At 35.4% G+C, this 21,669-nt stretch overlaps 1 protein-coding gene across 1 annotated transcript in view; it reads left to right on the top strand.

The window, feature by feature from the left end:
- The window catches only part of MALRD1 (MAM and LDL receptor class A domain containing 1), a 608,926-nt gene that overhangs the window by 154,176 nt on the left and 433,081 nt on the right, over positions 1–21,669 (top strand). The window contains exons 16-19 of the mRNA XM_057542012.1: positions 1,554–1,706; positions 2,596–2,701; positions 3,180–3,547; positions 7,154–7,566. Of these exons, the coding sequence (XP_057397995.1) occupies positions 1,554–1,706; positions 2,596–2,701; positions 3,180–3,547; positions 7,154–7,566 (1,040 nt within the window). The remainder of the gene's footprint in view (positions 1–1,553; positions 1,707–2,595; positions 2,702–3,179; positions 3,548–7,153; positions 7,567–21,669) is intronic.

Below are 21,669 nucleotides of genomic sequence, written 5' to 3'. Positions count from 1 at the left end.
ACTTGAGAAATCTTTATTCTAGGTATAGCAGTAGTCTCTCCATTTTGCTGATTTCCATTTGTCTCTATTGAAATATAGTTATCTCTTGCTTATTAAAGTTGATGCAACATTCTTAAAGTATTTGTTTTAAAATGTATTCATACATTCTCATTGACTTTTGGTAAAATTTGAAAGTATTCTGCTGGGCATATTTTGGACCAGGAGACCTGATAGAAAACAAATATTTTTTGAGATCACATATTTCGTAGAAACTTAAAAAAAATCAATAGTGATTATGATGTTACTACTCAACTCACATTCCTCCCCACGTGGAAGGAAGCATTTTCAAAATTAAGCATGATTTATCATTAGGTAAAAATGCCTTTACAATTTAACATTTTTAAATCTCACTGAGTGATTTACTTTATACTTTTATCTTCTAAATTTATTGTTTTCTTCCTAAGTTATTTTTTTAAGGGAAGATCTATATAGTTTATTACTATATCCTTGGATAAAAATATCCAATGGCCAAGGATCCCAGTGTAGTAATCATCAATGGGGGCAAATCTTATTTTGCACTGGAGTCTGTAGTAACACCTGAATATCCACAGTAAGCAAATTCAGATTATGCCTTTTTGGTTTATCCCTTTTCCAATCTAATGACAATTAAAAGTTATTGTCAACAGTTGCAGAAAGAATATTAGACTAGGAGTTAGAATATTTGGATTTCAATCAGTCTCTACAACTTTCTAACTATATGACCTTGGTTAAGTTAAAAACTTCCCTAAACCTTCCTTTCTTCCTCTGTAAAGCAGCAATAATAATACCTTCTCCCAAGAGCTATTGTAAAAGCTAGATTTATATAAAGCCTTCAGTACAGGGTCTATTACATTAGGTATTCACCACATATTAGCTATAATTTGATACTGCTATTATTATAACTTCCCATTCTTTCCCTTTCTCTCTCTTTTCTTCTTTTCCTCCTCCAGAATGTATTTGTGTAACTTAACTATTTCTCTTCATATTTACTTGAAAAGTAGGTCAAATTATTCTGCCTTCTGCCAATTAGGTGATGTATTCAATGCTTTGGGAAATAGTAAGCTCTACAAAAATTAGAGGTGAACATTCATATTAAATATAATGGATCTGAATTTTTCAAACATTAAATTTTTTAGAAGTAGCTTTTCATGGTTTAGTGTAAAATACTTTGTAGGAACAATGCAGTCTTCCAGATGATGTAATAGCAGCAGAGAAATGAACATGAGTGTCAAAATAAATTAGGCAGACCTTGGCAATTCTATAAGCAATGTGGCTGAATGATGCTGTTTCTTAGAATATTTGGAAAATATTCTTAAATTGATAATTTTGCCTTATCAATTTCCATTATGAAAAGCACAATTCTGAGTTTTTGGGAGGATCAGATAGGATCATTTTTTTCATCAACTGTGGCTTTAATGTATTTAGGGAAGAGTAACAAGGTGATTTCCAAGGGAAGAAGGGTTGTCTACCCTTCTTAAAGTGTGTGATCACCTTGGTTGGAGAGCCAACCTAAAAGCTACGTTTTTGTTCTTCAGTTTCCGAATGTGACTTTGAAGCAAATAGCTGTGGTTGGTTTGAAGCAGCTAGTGAGGATGATTTTGACTGGACCTGGAGCTCTAGAAGCAACCTCTCTGCTGATTTTGAGCAACAGGCTCCACCTTGGGATCACACTCACAACACATCTCAAGGTAAGAGGCATGCACAGTGTCTCTGTACCTACAGACTTTCCCCAGCTTACGGTGGTTTGACCTAATGATATGTCAACTTTATGATGGTGTGAAAGGATATATGTGTTCAGTAGAAACTGTACTTCACATTTTGAATTTTGACCTTTCCCCGGGCTAGCAATATACTTGTGATACTCTCCCCTGATGCTGGGCAGAGGCAGAGCCACTGCTCCCAGTCAGCCACGCAGTCACCATGGTGGACAGTTGATACACTGACAACCGTTCTGTTTTTCACTTTCAGTACAGCATTCAAAAAATTACATGAGATGTTCAACACTTTAGTATAAAATAGGCCCTGAGATGATTTTGCCCAACTGTGGGCTAATGTAAATTTTCTGAGCATGGTTAAGGTAGGCTCGGCTAAGCTGTGATGTTCGGTAGGTCAGGGGTATTAAATGCATTTTGGACTTTGATATTTTCAATTTACAATGGGTTTATCAGAAGTAACTTCATCTTAAGTCAAGGAAGATCTGTAGTTCACTTTACCTTTGCTCAGGTCTGAGAAGAGAAAGAGAAGCAGTAAAGTTCTGTGTTACTACAACAAATAGTAGGATAGTTGAATATTGTCGATTATATTTATGTTGTCAACATAGAACCACTCCTTTATGGGTTTTGGAGATAGAATATAGATACATTTTTGGCTGAATTAACTGGAATTACCAGTTGTTTTTGGCATAATTTTGACCTAGCTCTAGATAATAGTTTAATATTTATAAGAGTAAATTTGACTAACAGTCACTTTTGTTGATTTTTAATTGTTGTATAATCTTCAGTGTAGGGTTTACAGACAGATGTCTCATTTTAGAATTTAGTAGATTGAACTTATGGTTTCTTTTCTGTATCCCAATAGGGCACTTTATGTTCATTCTGAAGAAAAGCAACAGCTTATCACAAATTGCTAAACTCCAGAGCCCAACTTTCAGCCAGACAGGACCTGGATGCACACTTTCCTTCTGGTAAATAGTAAAAACAATGGTCAACTACTCTAGCAGCCCGGCGGTTCCAGGCATACTCCTGCATTTACTAGATATTGTAATTTGTCCTGTAATCTGGCTTTGCTTTAAAAATAGCTATTGCATTAGATCCACACAATTAGCATTTTACTTAGGAGCACATTATCAGTATTTGTTGTGTTCTTTCTTAAGATGAAAGGGACTCTCCCTCCAACAATGGATTATAATTTAATTAACACTGCTTCTTGTGTTCTGGACTAAACTCCTTGAGAAAGGTTCATGGGGTCCTGAGAGCCAGAATATGCACCTTGGCAGATAAGCTCTTGCAAATAGGTGGCCACAATTACTGCAATAATAAATAAAGGCATCTATTTTTATAACTCATTTTTAATTGACTGTTAACTGAGTGGAAGAGTCTAAAAGTTAAATATTTAGTCTATTCCATAAATCATTTCCATTTCTTTTGCTTGTTCTCTTTCAGGTTTTATAACTATGGCCTATCAGTGGGAGCAGCTGAGTTACAGCTACACATGGAAAATTCCAGTGACTCCACAGTACTCTGGAGAGTATTATATAACCAGGGCAACCAGTGGTCACAGGCAACTGTTCAGCTTGGACGCCTTACTCAGCCCTTCCATCTGTCACTACATAAAGTCAGCCTTGGCATTTATGATGGGGTCTCGGCTATTGATGATGTCAGATTTGAAAATTGTATTCTCCCACCCCCTTCGAAGAGCTGCAAAGGGCCAGATCATTTCTGGTGTCTACACACTAAGACTTGCATAAAAAAGGTTCAGCTATGTGATCTGGTGGATGATTGTGGTGATTATACTGATGAGGTCAACTGTGGTAAGTACTTTTCTTTCTGGTCCCTCTTACTCATTTTGATGTGGTGATCTTGATTGGTTCACTGTTTTCTAGTCAGTCAAGACAAAGGCCCTAAGCATTGTTCCAAAGTCAATGAATGTTATGTGTGATTAATTAGTCAAGCCATCAGTATTTATTATGTACATTTATGAATTGGATACTAGAGATATAGTGATGAGCACAATTATACAGAGTCCCTGACCTCAGGGAGCTTACAGTCCAATTGAGCAGATAAATATTCACATATTTAAAAAATAAATGTAAAATGACAGTTTTGACAGGAGTTTCAAATGGGGGTGCTATGGCTTTCTATAATTATGGCATTGGACTTTCTAGAGGTGGTGACTTAGCTGAGATCTGAAAAATAATAAGTAAATGCATGTATGCAAAGCCCTGATACATGACTGCATGGCAGCTGCAAGATACCCAGTATGGCTGGAGTAAGGCAATAAGGGGAAACAGGATGCAACATAAGGATGGAGATGGAGGCCAGATTAGCAGATCTTTGTGGACCGTCTTAAGGAAGGTTTCCGTCATCTGAAGGTTTTTAAGAAGGAAGGTAATATAATAAAATTGGCAGATTTTAAAATGTCACTGTGGATACAATGTAATGAATGGATTAGAGGAGAGTAGATTCAGGAGATTTACTAGGAGGCCGTTGGCCGTAGTTCCCCGGAGAGGGGTTGGCAGCCTGTATCACAGTGACAAGTGGTGGAGATGGATGGACTAAAGTTGGAGGAGGGATATTTAGTAGAGACGTTTAAAAATCTTCTGGCTATAGGGAGCAGAGAGTGAGGTGTCAAAGATAAGCCCCGAGCTTCCGGTTTAAATTACTAAAAAGTTTATCGTACCTGATGATTATGTATGTCTTGCAATTTAATAAACCTGGCTCCTGGTAGTGCCTAGTGCATTTGCTCCTGAAAATGAGTCAGAGGCTAAGAGATGTTTTTCTTTTTTAATTACCAACATCAGTCAGAGAAAGTTTGCATCTTTCTTTACCCAGAAATAGCAACAATTCTTTAAATTCAAGTTATGTGCCTATTAAATTGGGAGGCTTACCATAAACCAAAGTAAAGCCATCAAATGCTTGGTACATCATAGGAAACATTACATTGAGAAGTTTCCATATAAACCATTGTAGAGAGTTTTGCACATATGTGGTATTTAATAGTCAGGCACATTAAAGTCAGAATTACCATGCAGCTCGTTACACAGCTAATACCTTTAGTGCATATAAATAAAATTGATGATTTCGACAATGGCTGTTATAAGAAGTGTTGCTTGTCCTAAAGTAATTTATTTTTGCAAATTTAGAAAGCCTTTTCATCTTTTTCATGCACTTCAAATCCCACTTCTTAAAAAACGTTGATCTGTTACTGAAAATAAGCAAATTATCCTTCAAACTTCTCAGCATTAACTGAGTAGAAGGGGATTATCAAAATACTGCTTGTGACTAAGTATCAGTGAAAGGAAATAGTAGTGACTGTCAGTTTCTCTCGCAGCCTTCCATCTAGACATAGTAATTTTTTTTAAGTGGAGACTTCCTTTTTTACTTTTTTTTTTTTTTTTTCTTGGCTGCGCCACGCGGCGTACAAGATCTCAGTTCCCCGACCAGGGATCGAACCACACCCCCTGCAGTGGAAGTGCATAGTCTTAACCACTGGACCGCCAGGGAAGTCCCTAGACATAGTAACTTATTAACATAGAATGCGTTAGACATCCAGAAATTGATGCTCTATTTTCTAAAGTATGTTTAGAACGTGGTCTTTCATTTAAGGGTGGAGCCACGTGCCTTCCCTTTTGAAATAAAGATTGAGCATGCAGTCAGTATGAGGACAGGCAATGTAAAAATCTGTTGGCTTTAGTGCCAGTTTTATGTCAAAAACCTCAGTAGCATGACATCCCCCTTCCTCTGCACAACCCAAGACTGACACCTGCAGGGGACCTGTGGGGTCCAGTTCACATCCCAGCTGCGTTGATTAGTCACAAGTGAGGAAACATCAAAAGAAAGCTCATCTCCCATCTGCCATTTACTCACTTGATTCCCTTCACTAGGTCTAAGCTCCTGTTCTGTGGTTTTCAGAGACAGATGATTTGTTCTTGCCTGGCTGCATTTATTCACATATCCTTTTATTTATTGTTTCAGAATATTTGTTCACTTTGGCGCCAAGTGCCGTTATAAGATGAATGGTTAAAGGCCAGCTGACGTTTGTCTTTCAAAAATATTAACTTCTGTAAATGAAGCTAAAATGTGGAACTCCTCCTTAATTTAAAATCCTGTCCCTTCTGCCCAAATACTGTCAAATGTATTTGTTTACATTTGTATACAAATACAGTATTTGTATATCCTATCCCATTTATTCTAAACAAGTACTTGGTGTCGACAAAATCATCACATCTTGAAAAATGCATACATTCCTATATCCTACAAATGTAGGTAGAGTATTCAGTTGATAAGGGACTGGTCAATTCTTTAAAAGTGCTTTGAATTCTTCTACTGACTGAAGGGAGTTAGAGGTTTAAAAGCACCAGCTCAAAGGGGCCACAATCCAGGGAGAAGAAAAGATTACCACTGAGGAGACACAGCTAAGAACTGGCAAAACAGGCATAATAATAAGCATAAATAGAGATAGAGAGAGGGGTGAGAGGTTTAGGGCACGTTGGTAAATTGGTGCATGCCAAGGGGAAAGGTAGTTGGGGACGAACAGGAAGTTATTTTAATCTGGGAAGAGTGAAGCTTGAAAGATAGAGAAGTTTAGATTTAAGCTGGGATTAAATAAGTCAATATTAAAGGATTCTCAATGGAGAAAAAAAAAACTACCATTTAAAAGATGGTCATTCTTTTACAAGTGTGGAGGGATGCTTGAAACTGGGGCAGGATGGAACCAGAGAGAATTTGATTTCAAAGTGAGGTCTGGAGAATACCTGCATCAGAATCATCTTGGGTGCTTGTTAAAAATATGGATTCTTGGGCTTCACTCCATACCTAACATAGTAGTATTTGTGCAGGACTTTACCATGGAGTAAGCAATTTTACCATGCACCCCAGGGGATTCTGAAAGATAGAGATCTGTTAAATTATGACTCTTGTTAGCCCTGCATGTTAGAGTCACCAAGTGAGCTAGTAAAGTATCCTGATGTTTGGCTACACCATTTGAACTAATTAAATCAACATGTCTGGAGGTGAATTCTGAGCTTTATTGTTATTTTTTTTTTAATGTTCACTGGAGATTGGAACATTCAGCTAAAGTTGAAATCCACTGAGCCAGAAGTTTGTTGCAGCAAGCCAGCCATGGGGTAGTGATCATTTGCATAGAGTTATGGTAATAACAGTGGGCAAGGGATGGGTAGAAAAGGCATTTGGGAAATAATGGCCAAAGTAATTCCACCTTCTGGCTATAAAATATTATTATTTGATGTATTATCTAGGATTTAGTTACTCTTTGAAACATTTTGCTTTAATGTTGCATTAAAAAAATTAAAGTGGTTTACCTTGGCAGGAGCAAAGTATCAACTATTGATAGCATTCCCATTCATAGTTATTTTCATCCTTGATTATCTTTTGATTTTATTTCATACCAATTTCAGTACCTGAACTTCAATGTGACTTTGAAAATGGAATTTGTAACTGGGAACAAGATACAGAAGATGACTTTGATTGGACCTGGAACCAGGGTCCAACATCAACACTTAATACAGGGCCGATGAAGGATAATACTTTGGGCACAGCTAAAGGACACTATCTCTATATAGAATCTTCTGAACCACAAGTTTTCCAACACCGAGCTGCTTTACTCAGCCCGATCCTTAATGCCACTGACGTAGAGGGCTGCACCTTCCGCTTTTATTACCACATGTTCGGAAAGCACATTTACAAGCTGGCCATCTACCAGCGAATCTGGAACAACACAAGAGGACAGCTGCTGTGGCAGATATTTGGGAATCAAGGCAACATTTGGATAAGGAAACACCTCAACATTTTCAGCAGGAGGGCTTTTCAGGTATGGATAATGGGCTTCACAAGGTGTATTGGAAATGCGTCAGGATGTGTAAGGAATATGAAAGATCACTATATTCTTGAATTAAAAGTAAGTGAAATTTGATCAGTTACTTTGACACACATTTGTCATTTAATTAAGGGTGTACCAAAGCTCGTTAGGTTGCTTTCCTCCTTGACTACCCACAATAATGTGTGATTAAACTCTCTAAAGCTGGACATATGGCATTGGACGCAGCTGCAGGTTCCTCCAGTTTTAAGTAATTGTTGTGCTGAAATGAAAAACTTGGAGGAAGAGAGTTTCACACAATCTTTTGTCTTCTGCAAAAAGTTCAGACTCTCAAATTTGTTATTTTGAATCTATCATTTGACTTTTTCACATTTTCGTAGGTAAGCAGAAAACATCCAGGAAGAGTGCAGGCTTTGTTGGAAAAGCTATTCTGGGGCAGAACCAGAGTTTGAATCTAGGTTTCGTACTCCTGGTGGAATATTCTTTACTCTAAATCTTACCTACCTTCTCCTGAAAGTCAGACTTGCAATAGAAAGTTCAAATGCTTATGTGGCTTTTATAGTTTTGTGAAGGACTTTTGCATATATTATCTATTTGATTCAGCAATTCCTTGAAGTGGGTAAGTCAGAGATCCTTTTTGCCAATTTTATAGATATAAAGGAAAAAACTCATGTTGTTGTTTATCCCTGGCCAAATAGATGGTAAGCAGGAAAACAAGGACTTGGACTAGGACCCACAAGTGTCTAGTTAATTCATGTTCTTTCTGCTTCCAATATATCATACAGCCTGTAACATGTAGGAGCGTTGAATATTGTTTTCTCCTTTTGGCCAAATAGATCTACGTATGATATATTGGAAGAAACTTCTTACCTTTACTGGCTAAACTTTTTTTTTCTTTTTTGCATATACCAAACTTCTCAGTTACCCTAATTGAAAGCACTGTCTTTATCTGAATGTCTCGAGTTAACAGTTTTGTAGCCAAGAACTTAGCTCCAGGCCAGCTGGTACATCAATGCCATCATGGATATACATTGTACGTGCTCAGTAGAGAACACATTGGGATTGGTGATTTGTCCAGATAGACATAAGCTGAAATCATGAGAACTAATCTGCCATGTGCAGAGTGATATCTTGCAGTTCAGCCCCAATGGTAAGATGCATGTAATCGTGTAAAATGAAATTGAAGCGGGATCTTTGACTTTTATTTAATAATGGCTTATCCACTTCAAATTAATTCTTAGCCTAATCAGGTCAATTGTAATTTGGGCTTAACTAGTATTTAATGGATAAACTCTACTTATGATATTTAGTCGAGCATTGGTTTCCAGAAGAAAATCAGCTTGACACGGGAACAGCTTCAGAGTCAGTTGACCATGGAACTAACCAAGGAATCCTTTAGTGGTGAATCTAAAACATAAATATTGAGGTTTGAAACCCATTCTGGCTTACACAGAATGCTCTATTTGATTTTATCCAAGGGTTCTTTTTTTAAAAAATAAATTTTAGGCATGAAAAGATGAAATCAGAGATTCTGCATGCTGTGTAGATGATTTGTTTAAGATAGTAAGGACTGGGTCCAGTTTAAGCAACAGGATGTGTTTGTTCATTGGGAAATGGATATACGTAGCTTCTGTTCTAGCGAGCAAGAGCAACAACAACCAACGTTTTCATTAACTGTGATCCTGCAGGTGAAATTACCTGGTATCATGCCCAGCAGATAACAGGTACTCATTAAATATTTGTTTAAAAGAAAAATTCAAAGATTTTTCAGGATCATTCATTTAAAATGAAATACATAGGATAGGACCAGATTGTACATGCAGGTATAGGAACTGTTTGGCTTATTAATGTCAGTTGAAATAATCAGCCACTGCTTTTATGTGTGGCATGGTCAGCAAGTCATTGCATATAAAACTTCAGGTCAAACTTCTAATTTTTATTATGAGCTTTATTGAGATATAATTGATGTATTATAAACTATACATATTGAAAGTTTTGAAACCATCACCACAATCGAGATAATTCAAATATAAATGTACTGCATTTCTAAAAGTTTCCTGATATCCCTTCGTAATACCTCCTTCTGGCTCTCACTTCCATCCCTGATAACCACTGAACTTCCTCTCAGTATACATTAACGTACACTTCCCAAACTTTTATACTATAAGTGAAATAGTACAGTATGTACGTTTTTTCTGATGTATTTCATTCAGTATAATTATCTTGAGATTCATTCTTATTACAGAATATATCAATACTTCATTTTCTATTGCTGAATAGTATTCCATTATATGGATACAGCACAGCTTCTCCATTTACCTATTGATCAGAATATGGGTTGCTTGTAGTTTGGGCTATTATAAATAAATCTGCTGTGAATATTTGTGTGTAAGTATTTATATGAACATCTGCTTTCATTTCTCTTGGGTAAATACCCAGGAGCAGAATGGCTGGATCATATAGAAGGAGTATGTTTAACTTTTTAAGAAACTCTTCCACTGTTTTTCAAAGTATACCATTTTTTTTAACATCTTTATTAGAGTATAATTGCTTTACAATGGTGTGTTAGTTTCTGCTTTATAACAAAGTGAATCAGTTATACATATACATATGTCCCCATATCTCTTCCCTCTTGCATCTCCCTCCCTCCCACCCTCCCTATCCCACCCCTCTAGGTGGTCACAACAAAGTATACCATTTTTGATTCCCAGCAAAATATGAGAGTTCCAGTTCCTCCACATCCTAGTTAATACTTGTTATTATCAGTCTTCTTAATTTTAACCATTCCAAGTATACAGTGGTTATCTCATTGTGGTATTGATTGCATTGACCTAAGCATTAATTATGTTGAGCGTATTTTTATGTGCTTATTTGCCAAACGAATGTCTAGTTTCAATTGTCTGTTCAAATCTTTTGCCCTCTTTTTAAATTGGGGTTTTTTGTTTTCTTGTTATTGAGTTGTGAGCTTTTAAAATATTTTCAGGATGCAAACCTTTTATCAGTTATATATGAATTACAAGTATTTTCTCCTAGTTTGTAGCTTGTCCTTGCATTCTTTTAAGACTTTTTTTTGAAGAGCATATTCTTTTGAATTTTGGTGAAGTCCAACTTACCAATATGTTATCCTATGTATCAAGCTTTTGGGTTGTATCTAAGAAAGCTTTAACTAACTCAGAGTCCCCAGAACTTTCTCCTCCTCTCTCTCCTCTCCTTTAGAAACATCAATTACACATAAATTAAGCTGCTCGAAGTTGTCTCACATTAACAAAATGAAGACTAAAAGTTATACAGTCATCTCAATACTTGCAGATAGAGCATTTGACAAAATTCAGCAATTTTTTTCGTATTAAAAAATCTCTCAACAAATTAGGTACAGAAGGAATATACTTCAACATAATAAATATGGTAGGTCCACAGATAACATTAACTCAGTCATGAAAAGCTGAAAGCTTTTCTTCTAAAATCAGAAACAAGACAATGAGAGGCTCACTCTCACCATTTCTATCCAAGGTAGTACTGGAAGTCCTAGCCAGAGGAATTAGGCAATAAAAATAAATAAAATGCATCCAAATCAGGAAGGAAGTAGTAAAACTGTCTGTGTTTGCAGATGACATGATCTTGTATATAGAAACCTCTAAACACTCCACCAAAGAACTTTTAGAACTAATCAATGAATTCAATATAGTTGTATGATAGTAAATCAACATACAAAAATTAGTTTCATTTCTATGCAAACAGTGAATGATCTGAAAACAAAATTAAGAAAACAATCTCATTTACAATATCACCAAAAAGAATAACATATTTAGGAATAAATTTAACCAAAGAGGTGAAAGAGCTATACACTGAGAACTATAAGACATTATTGAAAGAATTTGTAAGACTAGTAAATTGATAGATGTCCTATTTTCATGATTTGGAAGCATTAATATTGTTAAAGTATTCATACTACCCAAAGGGATCTATAGATTCAGTGCAATCTCTCTTGACATTCACTTTTTATGGAATTAGGAAAACAATGCTAAAATTTGTACAGAATCCCAAAAGACCCTGAATAGTCAAAGCAATCTTGAGAAAGAGGAACAAAGCTGGAGTCATCACTGTTCCTGATTTCAAACTGTAGTACACAGTACTTATATTCAAAACATTTTGTTTCTGGCTTAAAAACATACACATAGAGAACCCAGAATAGAGAACCTAGAAGTGGACCCAAACATATAGTCAACTAATCTTTTCGAAGGGTTGCAAGAATACATGGGGAAAGGATAGTCTCTCTTTAGTAAATGGTACTGGGAAACCGGAAAAATATAATATTATCTTGAATGTTTTGATTTTCAAATTCAATATGTAACAACTCAAAGATTAATAAATCCAGTGATTCCTTGAGTAAACTGTTTTTCCAATAAGATCACAATTTAGTAAACTAATAATTTTGACTCTCCAAATGCTACCCTGGTGGTCTGAAAAATGTGTTTATTTATGGAGAATGATAGATTGGTTCCAAAAGGCTAATTTTCAAAATATATGAATGTTGTGAAATTGTACCTATTTTCCCTACATGTTTCCTAAATATATTTTAGAGGACACTTCCAGATTTCCATAATACAGAAAAAGAAATTATGCTGTAATAGCCTTATGTAGGAGAATAATGGCATGGAAGCTACCTAAATGTCCATCGACAGATGAATGAATAAAGAAGATGGGATATATATATATATAAATAAAATGGGATATTAGCCATAAAAAAGAATGAAATAATGCTATTTGCAGCAACATGGATGGACCTAGAAGTTGTCATACTAAGTGAAGTAAGCCAGAGAGAGACAAATATACTGCTTATATGTGGTATCTAAAAAAAGAAGATACAAATGAACTTATATACAAAACAGAAATAGACCCACAGACATAGAAAACAAATTATGGTTACCAAAGGGGAAAGGGGGGGTAAATTAGGAATTGGGATTAACATATGCACACTACTATATGTAAAATAGATAACTAGCAAGGACCTACTGTATAACACAGGAAACTATACCCAATATTTTATAATAACCTATAAGGGAAAAGAGTCTGGAAAAGAATATATATACACATATTTATATGTATAACTGAATCACTTTGCTGTACAACTGAAACTAACACAACATTGCAAATCAACTATACTTCAATTCAAAAAAAAAAAAAGACTTCCTTCAGTTTTTTAAAACATTATTTAGAATTTCTTAGAACTCCCTGCTAATTCATTTCCCCAGCATGCATTTTGGATAGGAGACATCTCTCTTTTTTCTGAGTTTATACCATCAGCAGGAAATTTCCATGAAAAATCAATGCATCAGAACTTGTTAATAGAGCACCCTATTTGCAGGATCATATTCGCATGTCAGCAAGGAAAAATATTTGAGCCATGCTCAGTTGTAGAGGTTGCTGAATGAAAATGAGAAAGAAGGGACACTTTATTACAACTATTTTGAAGAAAACTCAAATGATAGCTTCTAAAGAGGTTTCAACTCTTATAATACTGATCATTCTCCTGCCCTGCTGAAAGGACAATTTCTAACAAAGGGAACAGAATGAGATTCTTCACCATTTCTGCTCTCACCTACACATCACATTTTTACTTACACTTAAATGAGGGTCTAGGTACATAATGAGAAGTAACTGTTTCACACAAATACCTATTATCTGATGTTTTCAGCAGCCTTTATTGGTGGTGCACCGTATCAGAATCATAAAATACTCCATTTTGAATTATTTAACAATAAAATCAGCTCAAGCACTTTCTCACTGAGTATTTGACCGAGTTGTACTCTTGAACCTCCAATATTAAGAATTTATTACTTCACGGGGTTTTCCCATCCTACCTTTGGACACACTGACAGAAAATATTTTCTTATTCAGAATTGAAATCTGTCTCCCTTTTGCTTTTCTCTTGGAGGATTGAGTTTCTTGGCATGGATTCAGTATCAGCAGCAGTCACTGATAAACTGATAAGTACTGCAAAAAACCTTGTTTAATGCAACTTATTAATTCTTTGGCACCACAGGAACCAGTATTTACAAGCTTCTGCTTACTTTTTCCTGACATGACCTCGTTTCCTGAAGTATATCTTTGTGTATGAGGTAGGCCCAAGGAGAGGACATGGGCTTTCAAAGAAAATATTCTTTGGCCAGACCTCTTAACGCCACAGAACTTTCTGACTAAATCTGAAAGAATTGTGTAGTGTTCTGGTAACAGCCTTCAGTAATAAAGAAAAAGAGATTTTTCCCCGATGGATTTTGTGAATAGATTTTAAAAATCTTATTCATAATCATAATTTACTTTTTCATATGTGGGATATATCTTTAAATCCTAGGTGTTGCATCATTTTTCAGTACTTCTAGGGAAAATGTTTCATAAGTTATGTTGCAAATAAAATAGGACCATATTTAATAATGTTAAGTTGATCCCACTTTTTTGCAAAATTATATACAGAAATGCTAAAAGTATAAATTATTTATGCAGCCTCATATAACATTTGTCTTCCAAGTGTGTAGAGTTTGCTAGAATTTGCATTGAAAGGTTTTGAATAGAATCTGCTGGCTTGAAGCCTGTGTAAGCAACACTCATAGATCTGTTGCTTACTGAACAGCATACTAAATCTTACTTTACAATCTTAAGTTTCTCATGGGCTAAGTTCTTCCACTGAATTCAAATATAACCACAGCTTTGTGTGTCAGCTCTTCATCACATCCTGATACAAAGTGATGAGCTTGGTTTCTGGTGTGAAGAATGTGTGAGTAGAGAAGGGAAGAAAAGTTTAGGTAGAGAGTATTACAAGAATGCAAGGTTCAGAAAGCAAGTCTAATTTCTTAATAAATCCATTATTTAAATCCTACTCATTATGACTTATGTAATACTAAATGGCATCTAATATTTTAGACCCTCCAAAATTACAGTAGAATATTAATATGGGTCATTAAACATTGGAAATATACTTTATATATATTATTAATATATATTGTATACTATGGGTCATTTAGAAAGCGATAGAAATTAATACATGCTATAGTAGTATCCAAAATATTTATATAATCCATGCTGAAAAGAAACAGAGAAAGAGAAAGACAGACTTGGGTTGTTGGGTTTAACTTTTTAAAATTGCTGATCGGTTGGTAAAAAAAAAAAAAAAAAAAAAAAAGTTAGAAAAATAGTAATTATGAATGTTTTAATTCCAGTGTGTCTCATCCCTTTTCAGTCTGTGGCCTATTTGAAACTTCATGTAACTATGCTTTGGTTTGCTTTTGTCTCTGGTTTGGTTTCTTTTTGTCCCTGGTGTTGCATATATGAGCCATTTGGGTCCTTTCTACTCATGCCTACTTCCAATTCCAAATCCTTTTACCCTCCCTTCTGGCTAGAGTGGTAAAATGGAGTGAGAAAACATAGATGCAGTGTGTGTGTGTGTGTGTGTGTGTGTGTGTGTGTGTGTGTGTGTGTGTGTGTGGAGGGGGGGTGTCGCTGTGTCTGATTTTGCAAATTTTGCCATGGCGAGGCTGTACGGCTGAGGGGCTCTGAATGCGGTTGAAATCTCAGTTGTGAGGTTTATTTGCCATTTTGGAATTTGCGCAAAAGTGCTGGCTATGCTAACAGCTGCCATGCTGGTCTCTTTTCGAGAAAGTTTTAAACTACACTTGTGTGAAGCTGCAATATGAGGAAAAGTGCATTAGATTATCAGGGCAGAATTATTTTGCTAAAAACTATTCTCTAGATAGCATACGGGATATGTGTCTTCTTATTCAGACAGTGTCTGTGTATTAATCTGGATAAACAAAAGCAATAGTTTATTCCGCTCTGATGTATCGTTCACCCTCTAGGAATAAACTCTATGAAATGTCTTTCAAATGTGTTTTTCTCTGCTGATACAAACTTATTTTAATCATGTGTAACATTTCAAATTTGCCTTTTCTTTGCAAGTGTTTTCTTTTTTTGATTTTTTTTAAACAGTATAACATATTGAACCAAATAGTTTTGCTTGCTTATATTAATGACACATGATTTTGGCTTTTATCTTCAGTAGAACATCAATGTGTCAGTGTTCGCCAAGAAAAAGGTATGGGACCTGTTTGTAATTCTTTGTCAGGTGATTGCTTTATCTTGATTTATACCTTTAAACTTTTTCGCGTTCAGCAGAAAATATTGTGTTGCTATCTGTGAGAACAAAGCGATATATACCAATTTATGCTCTGAGTGCAGCCTCCTTCCAGAATTGTTTATAGAATGTATCAACTCACAACAGATTAGGGACACAATGCCTTCTTCCTTCTTAAACATGTCAGATTGATGATTTTGGTTCAATCCAAATTTTTATATTAAAATTTTTAGTAAAGTGTTCCTTTATAAGATAAAAGGAGATTGTAGGTGATTATTATTCTAGTGCTTCCCAGAATTTCAGTGTCTAAAAGAAACTGTGTTCTTGGTCTTCGCAAAATTACCCCCTCTTTTATCAGGCTTGCCGTTTTTAACTGCTCTAGGACGTGTATGGAAATTATTTTCAAAACAGCATTGTCAACTATGGCCAAACTGAAAGCTGATTATAAACTTTTGAAAGCTAATTTCTTGAAATAAAATTCAAGAAATCATCTTCCAAGTAACATTTTTTTTTTTACCCAAACACCCATTCTAGTTTGCTTTGTCATGTCATTATTTGTGTTGGAAACACAACATTTCATTGTTACCATCTTGAACATTTTATTGAACTTAAAAATGATTAGGCCCATTTTGCACTTGTGTAGAAGATGTTCTTTACATTTTATGATATAAAGCCTTCTGCCAAGGGGAGGAAAAAAAAAACATGAATAAATGTAATTCTTAAAAACGTTTAAGGTTAAAGATGTTTACTGATCCCTGAACCAGTCTCCAGGAGGGTTAAGGGTGGAGAATGAAGATGGAGAAAAATTGTAAAAATGGTGAAAAATAGAAGTCAGGCCCCATAATCCCAAACTTATGATCTATTGGGGAATTCTGTGAAGTACCTAAAGCCTTTACACTGAATATCTGACAAAGGACTTTTTTCTTCCCAATTTCTCTGCGAGTTGCTATCTATGGAAATTTTATTTGCATTTGGAAACTTTGAAAGTTTCAGGACATTTGAGAGGTTTGTAAGACTACTTTATGACATTTGAAATGAGGACTATTCTGGAAAATCTGGAATGTGTGTCCTTGTATATAAATACATCCTTATCAGGTATAGGCTATTTGCATACTTCTGTGTCTTCATGCACGTATGTATGTGGGCAAATGCATATAAATATATTTTCTATTATTAGCAGGATTACTGTGGTTTTCATTTGTATGTATCATAAGTATGATCAGCCTTTTAACTGCAGGGCTCCGATTATTGCTTCAATCAGTACAGAGCAGTCCTTTGCCCACTGTGTTCCTGGCTGTAACTTCATCTTAATTATAACACAGTCAAAAGCAATTAAAATATACTAGGAAGTGTCAAAAAAGCTAGGGAGCACCCAGGCTCTATCTTAGGATAAGGCTGTATTTTTCTTTATCAAATACGTTGTGTAACTACTTGTTTTGACCTCCAAGACTCTATTGCCCCTCCTATGTTGTTGTCCCTGACTTTCGGATCTTTGATTTGATTACATTCTAAGATTTATTCTTGCTACTTTCTTGGCTTCTCTGCTCTCATAGGTAGTGACAGCTTCCTCTATAACTCTTGGCATTATCTTTGCTCAGATAACTGCTAATGATCAAGGTAGGTGTATTATGTGTCATTCTATCTAAGTCAACTTTATGCATTTGGAACTACAATTCCTAGTGTTATTCTTACATTGCAAATTATAGTGCTATACTGCTGCCACAATTTATGCAGTGTTGGAGAACTTTACATCAACTTGGAACTACTGTTTAGTGTAAAATACGAGTTAATTTTAGTTTGTGTTTTCAGTAGCTCAGATTTAAGTGGTATTTTTGGTACAATAAATTTAACTTACTCATTTGTCTTTTGCTACATTTTGCATTTGTTTTCATGGCCCATTAGTTTCCATCACAGTGATAGCCAGGTTGATAAGTCTTCCTTTTAAGCAGCCTTGCTTCCTTCCATGTCTCACTCTCCTCATTCTTTCTTCCTGAGTTAACTTCTCAAGATATGTACTTTCAGTGTTTAACCTTATATTAGGTAAAATACATTGATATTCTATTTATATCTCCAAAACCTAGACTCCTGCCTCTAAAACCACCAATAGCACATAAAATGGAAGGTTACTATATAGAAAATTTGGCTTTACAAATTATAATTTTCCAAAATACTTTAAAATCTTGTCACGGTTATGCTTTTCATTTTTGTAAGCTTCACCTAAAAACAGGGCTCACCCAAGGTTATACCTAAGAGTAGAGTACATAAAATATATTTTGCATTTCAAAAGTTTATCTAAGACGTTTAAAATTGAGAGCATCTACAAATATTCCTAACACATTTTTTTTTCCGGTTTTGGATCTAAATTGAACACAAAACTTTTTAACTTTGATAGAAAGGAAATAAGGTTTCTAAAAACAGCAAGTTCAAAACAGTTTAGCCTAAATTATTCAGGATTAAGTGATTTAAGATATTTTTAAATTATTTACTTAAAAAATGAAAGGCTGTGAAAGAACCTTTCAATTGTTATTGATTCTGACAGTCAAAACAGATTTGATCTATACCAGGGGTTTGCAGACTTTTCTCGTCAAGAGCGAGGTAGTAAATATTTTAGGCACCATGAGCCATAGGGTTGTTCTGTGACTACTCAACAGAGTCATGGTAGAATGAAGGCAACTTAGAGACTTAAAAACAAATTGAGAGAAAAAAAATTGGTATGGCTGTGTTCCAATTGGGAAAACAAAATTTTTTTTTTTATGAAGCTTCCAATTAAAGAAAAAAAAAAACTTTATGACTTTGTTGAACCCTGATCTTTACAATATGCCACTATGGATTCCACAAGATCATTATATTCTTTCAATATTATAATAGAAATAGGATTATTGTTGTTGTTGATCTTAGAAATTGTATGTCATCCTTAGACATGATTCTTTGTTTTGTTTCTGTTTTTCTCATGTTGCCTCATTACCAATTACCAATTTGAACATAACTTTTGAATATTTCCAAGCATTATGATTTGTTTACATTTGTTTAAAAGGCTGCATAATTAGACAACACTTTCAGGCCTTTTTTCTCTTACCCTGTAGACAGATCACACTGATTATTAACTGAAAGGTATATGGGGAATTGTATCAATTCTTCCCAATCATCTAGGTTTAGGAATACATACTAAAAACAAGCTTGGAAAAAAACGGTCTTCTACCGACTCAGAAGGCTAAGATGTGAAGTAATGGTTTTCTGATGAGGTGAAAACAAAATATACATTTTCCGAAGCCTTAATAGAAGAGGCTGAAAAGAAGTCACTAACACAAGGATGGAGGAGATGCAAAAGAGCATGAAAGTGAGGGTTTGACAGGGCAACCTTATTTTTAACTCTCAGATTCTTATGAATTATATGGAAGTGAATGTCCTATCCTTAAATTACGCCAAAGGAAACACTTAATAATCTGTATGGTATGACTTTCCATTCTCCTATCTAACACTGTGTCCTAAACTGTCTAGTTTTTAAAGAATAGTCTCTTTAACCCAAGGTTTAAGATGTTAGGTGATATTGATTTTTGTATTAACCACATCACACCATGCCGTTTGTACGCATGATTTACTACATTTATTCCTCCATTCACTGCTTCCTCAGGTGTCTTACCTTCCCTTGCTTACTTAGATAATTTTATGTAAAATTAATTTTTAAGAGATTAGTGAGAGGTGAAACTTTGGTTTTCATGGGATTCAAAATTAGGAGGGCTTCAGGGCTCATGATTTTTTGTTTTTAAAGGCCGTTGCTTACTTGCATTTTCTACAGAACCAGCAGATATGACAACGTGCAATTCAGAAAGCAAACTGTTTTATATGTATATTTAGATTTTAGATTTACTTTGAGACTTAATTATTGCAAAGTTCATCTACCTACCAGAAAAAATGTAGACTAATGGTTTTGTGTCTTGGTCTCTTTAACACCTGTTGAAAACATTGTGGCCTTGGGTATGAGTTAAGAACAAAGACAGCTGTCCCTGTCCTGTGGATGCCTGTCTACCTCCTGCAGAGGCCCCATTGAACCAGGACAATGAGGACGGGGCAGTGAGGATGGTATCTCAACTGATGTTCATTGCATTAGGGTAACTGTTGATTTCTATCCGTGAACTTGCAGCATTGCCCAGCATACCTCTTAAAATCCTGGAGATGAGAAGCAGGTTTAAATGAAGTCTGTACTAAGTGGCTTGCATATTGTGCTAGTTTTAATTTTGTTTCAACATTGAAATATTACCATTAAAGGAGGCTCATATTCTGCATAAGCCTGAGTGCTGAGAGCTCACTGTGAGATGCAGTATTATTTTTAGGTATAGCAGAGGTGATGGTAGACACCTAGAAGAATAGATTCTTAGGAAGTAGAAAGAGGGGGCTTATCAAAATTGAAAATAATTTTCTCTCAAGGCTTTAGTTGATATACAGGAGGCTACAAGATAAAACTAAAGATCTCCAGAGTTTAGGAAAAAGACAGCAAACTTTTCCTTTTGAGAAACAAATCTGTGCATAATGTACATTCTCCTGGTAGCACTGAGTAGACAGAATCTGGTTTAAGAGGCATTCATATACTATGTCTTATCTCAGTTATTAGGTAGAATACTTTTTATCTCTAAGGCGTGTGTGTGTGTGTGTGTGTGTGTGTGTGTGTGTGTGTGTGTATAAAGTGTCTAAGTTATCTAGCAAGGGATTTTATTTCTCTAGGAATCCACTTTATCCTTTCAAACACAGCATTAGGATTAGATTAGTAGTTCTCAAATGTTCCTAATTATCAGAACCATCTGGAGCATTTAAAAAAAAATACAGATTCTCAATCTTTACATGTACTATATCAGAAGCCCCAGAGGAGAGTCCTAAGAACCTGCATTTTTAATAAAAACCCTTGGTGATTCTGATGGTAAGACAAGTTTAGGAAATATTAAATGATATCTGAATTAGGTGTCACAGTTATTTAATTTATTTTAAAAATAATTTATTATTTATATTTATTTATTTTATATTTATTTATGAATTTATTTTAAAAATACCTGAAGATGTACTGTAAGTGTGACTATTCATTCAAGCTTATCTCTTAAATGGCATCAAGAGGCCTATTTTCTCTCTTAAACTGTATTTAAAAACACCAACTTAAATGTAGTTAATAGAAGATAGCTGAATTAGAATAAATTATGATGTTTTACACTTCTAGCACAAGCTTTGCTTACTGGTGAAGATTTTATCTGTTTTTAATTCTGCCAAAGGACATTCTCCCTTTCTATCTGATAGACAACTGACTGTGTTAGCTTGCTGATACTGTCTCTTCAGAATATTCCACACTGCCTTCCCTCTACTGTCTATTCACCAAACATGCTTCTGATCTTGATTTTGTTCAAGATTTCCTCTCCTGATGACCTTAATTTGATTACCTTAATTTGGTGACCAGCTGACACATAGTCAGACACATTTCTAGTTATGTTTTTATTTTCCATTAATAAATTGGCATTTTTAGTTTATTTTCAGTTTCTGGAGAAACTGCCTGGGTCACTGAAGACCAGACCCAAGGTGACTGTGTCAGGAAGCAGACACTGAGAGAAGGCTGGCTTGAGACACTAGTGCATGTTTTCTTCTGCTGCAGAATGGCTCGGTATGAAGGAGAAAACCCCGGATGGAAATTGATCTGGGATTTCTGACCCAGTGCCCTAGAGTCAGTTCTGGTTTGAGGCACTGCTGGAGACTAACTCATCCTCTTAAAAAGAAACCTGGGGACAGAGACTGGACACCAGAGGGCAAGAACGAAAAAGACTTAGGCTTAACTCCTCCTGTCAGATGTAGACGAGGTGACTGAGTGTGGATATTTTCCTCAGGCAGAACTGGGATGAAAGCTGTCCTGCTGAGCCATCAGAGTGCAAAGAGAGAGCTTTTGAGAATAAGTTCCCTGCGTTCAAGGGGAAGTGATACACTAATTTGTCAGAAATTGA

This window comes from Balaenoptera acutorostrata, chromosome 3, assembly GCF_949987535.1.
Source record: "Balaenoptera acutorostrata chromosome 3, mBalAcu1.1, whole genome shotgun sequence".
Taxonomy (NCBI): Eukaryota; Metazoa; Chordata; class Mammalia; order Artiodactyla; family Balaenopteridae; genus Balaenoptera; species Balaenoptera acutorostrata.
This window is presented reverse-complemented; position numbering and strand designations above follow the sequence as displayed.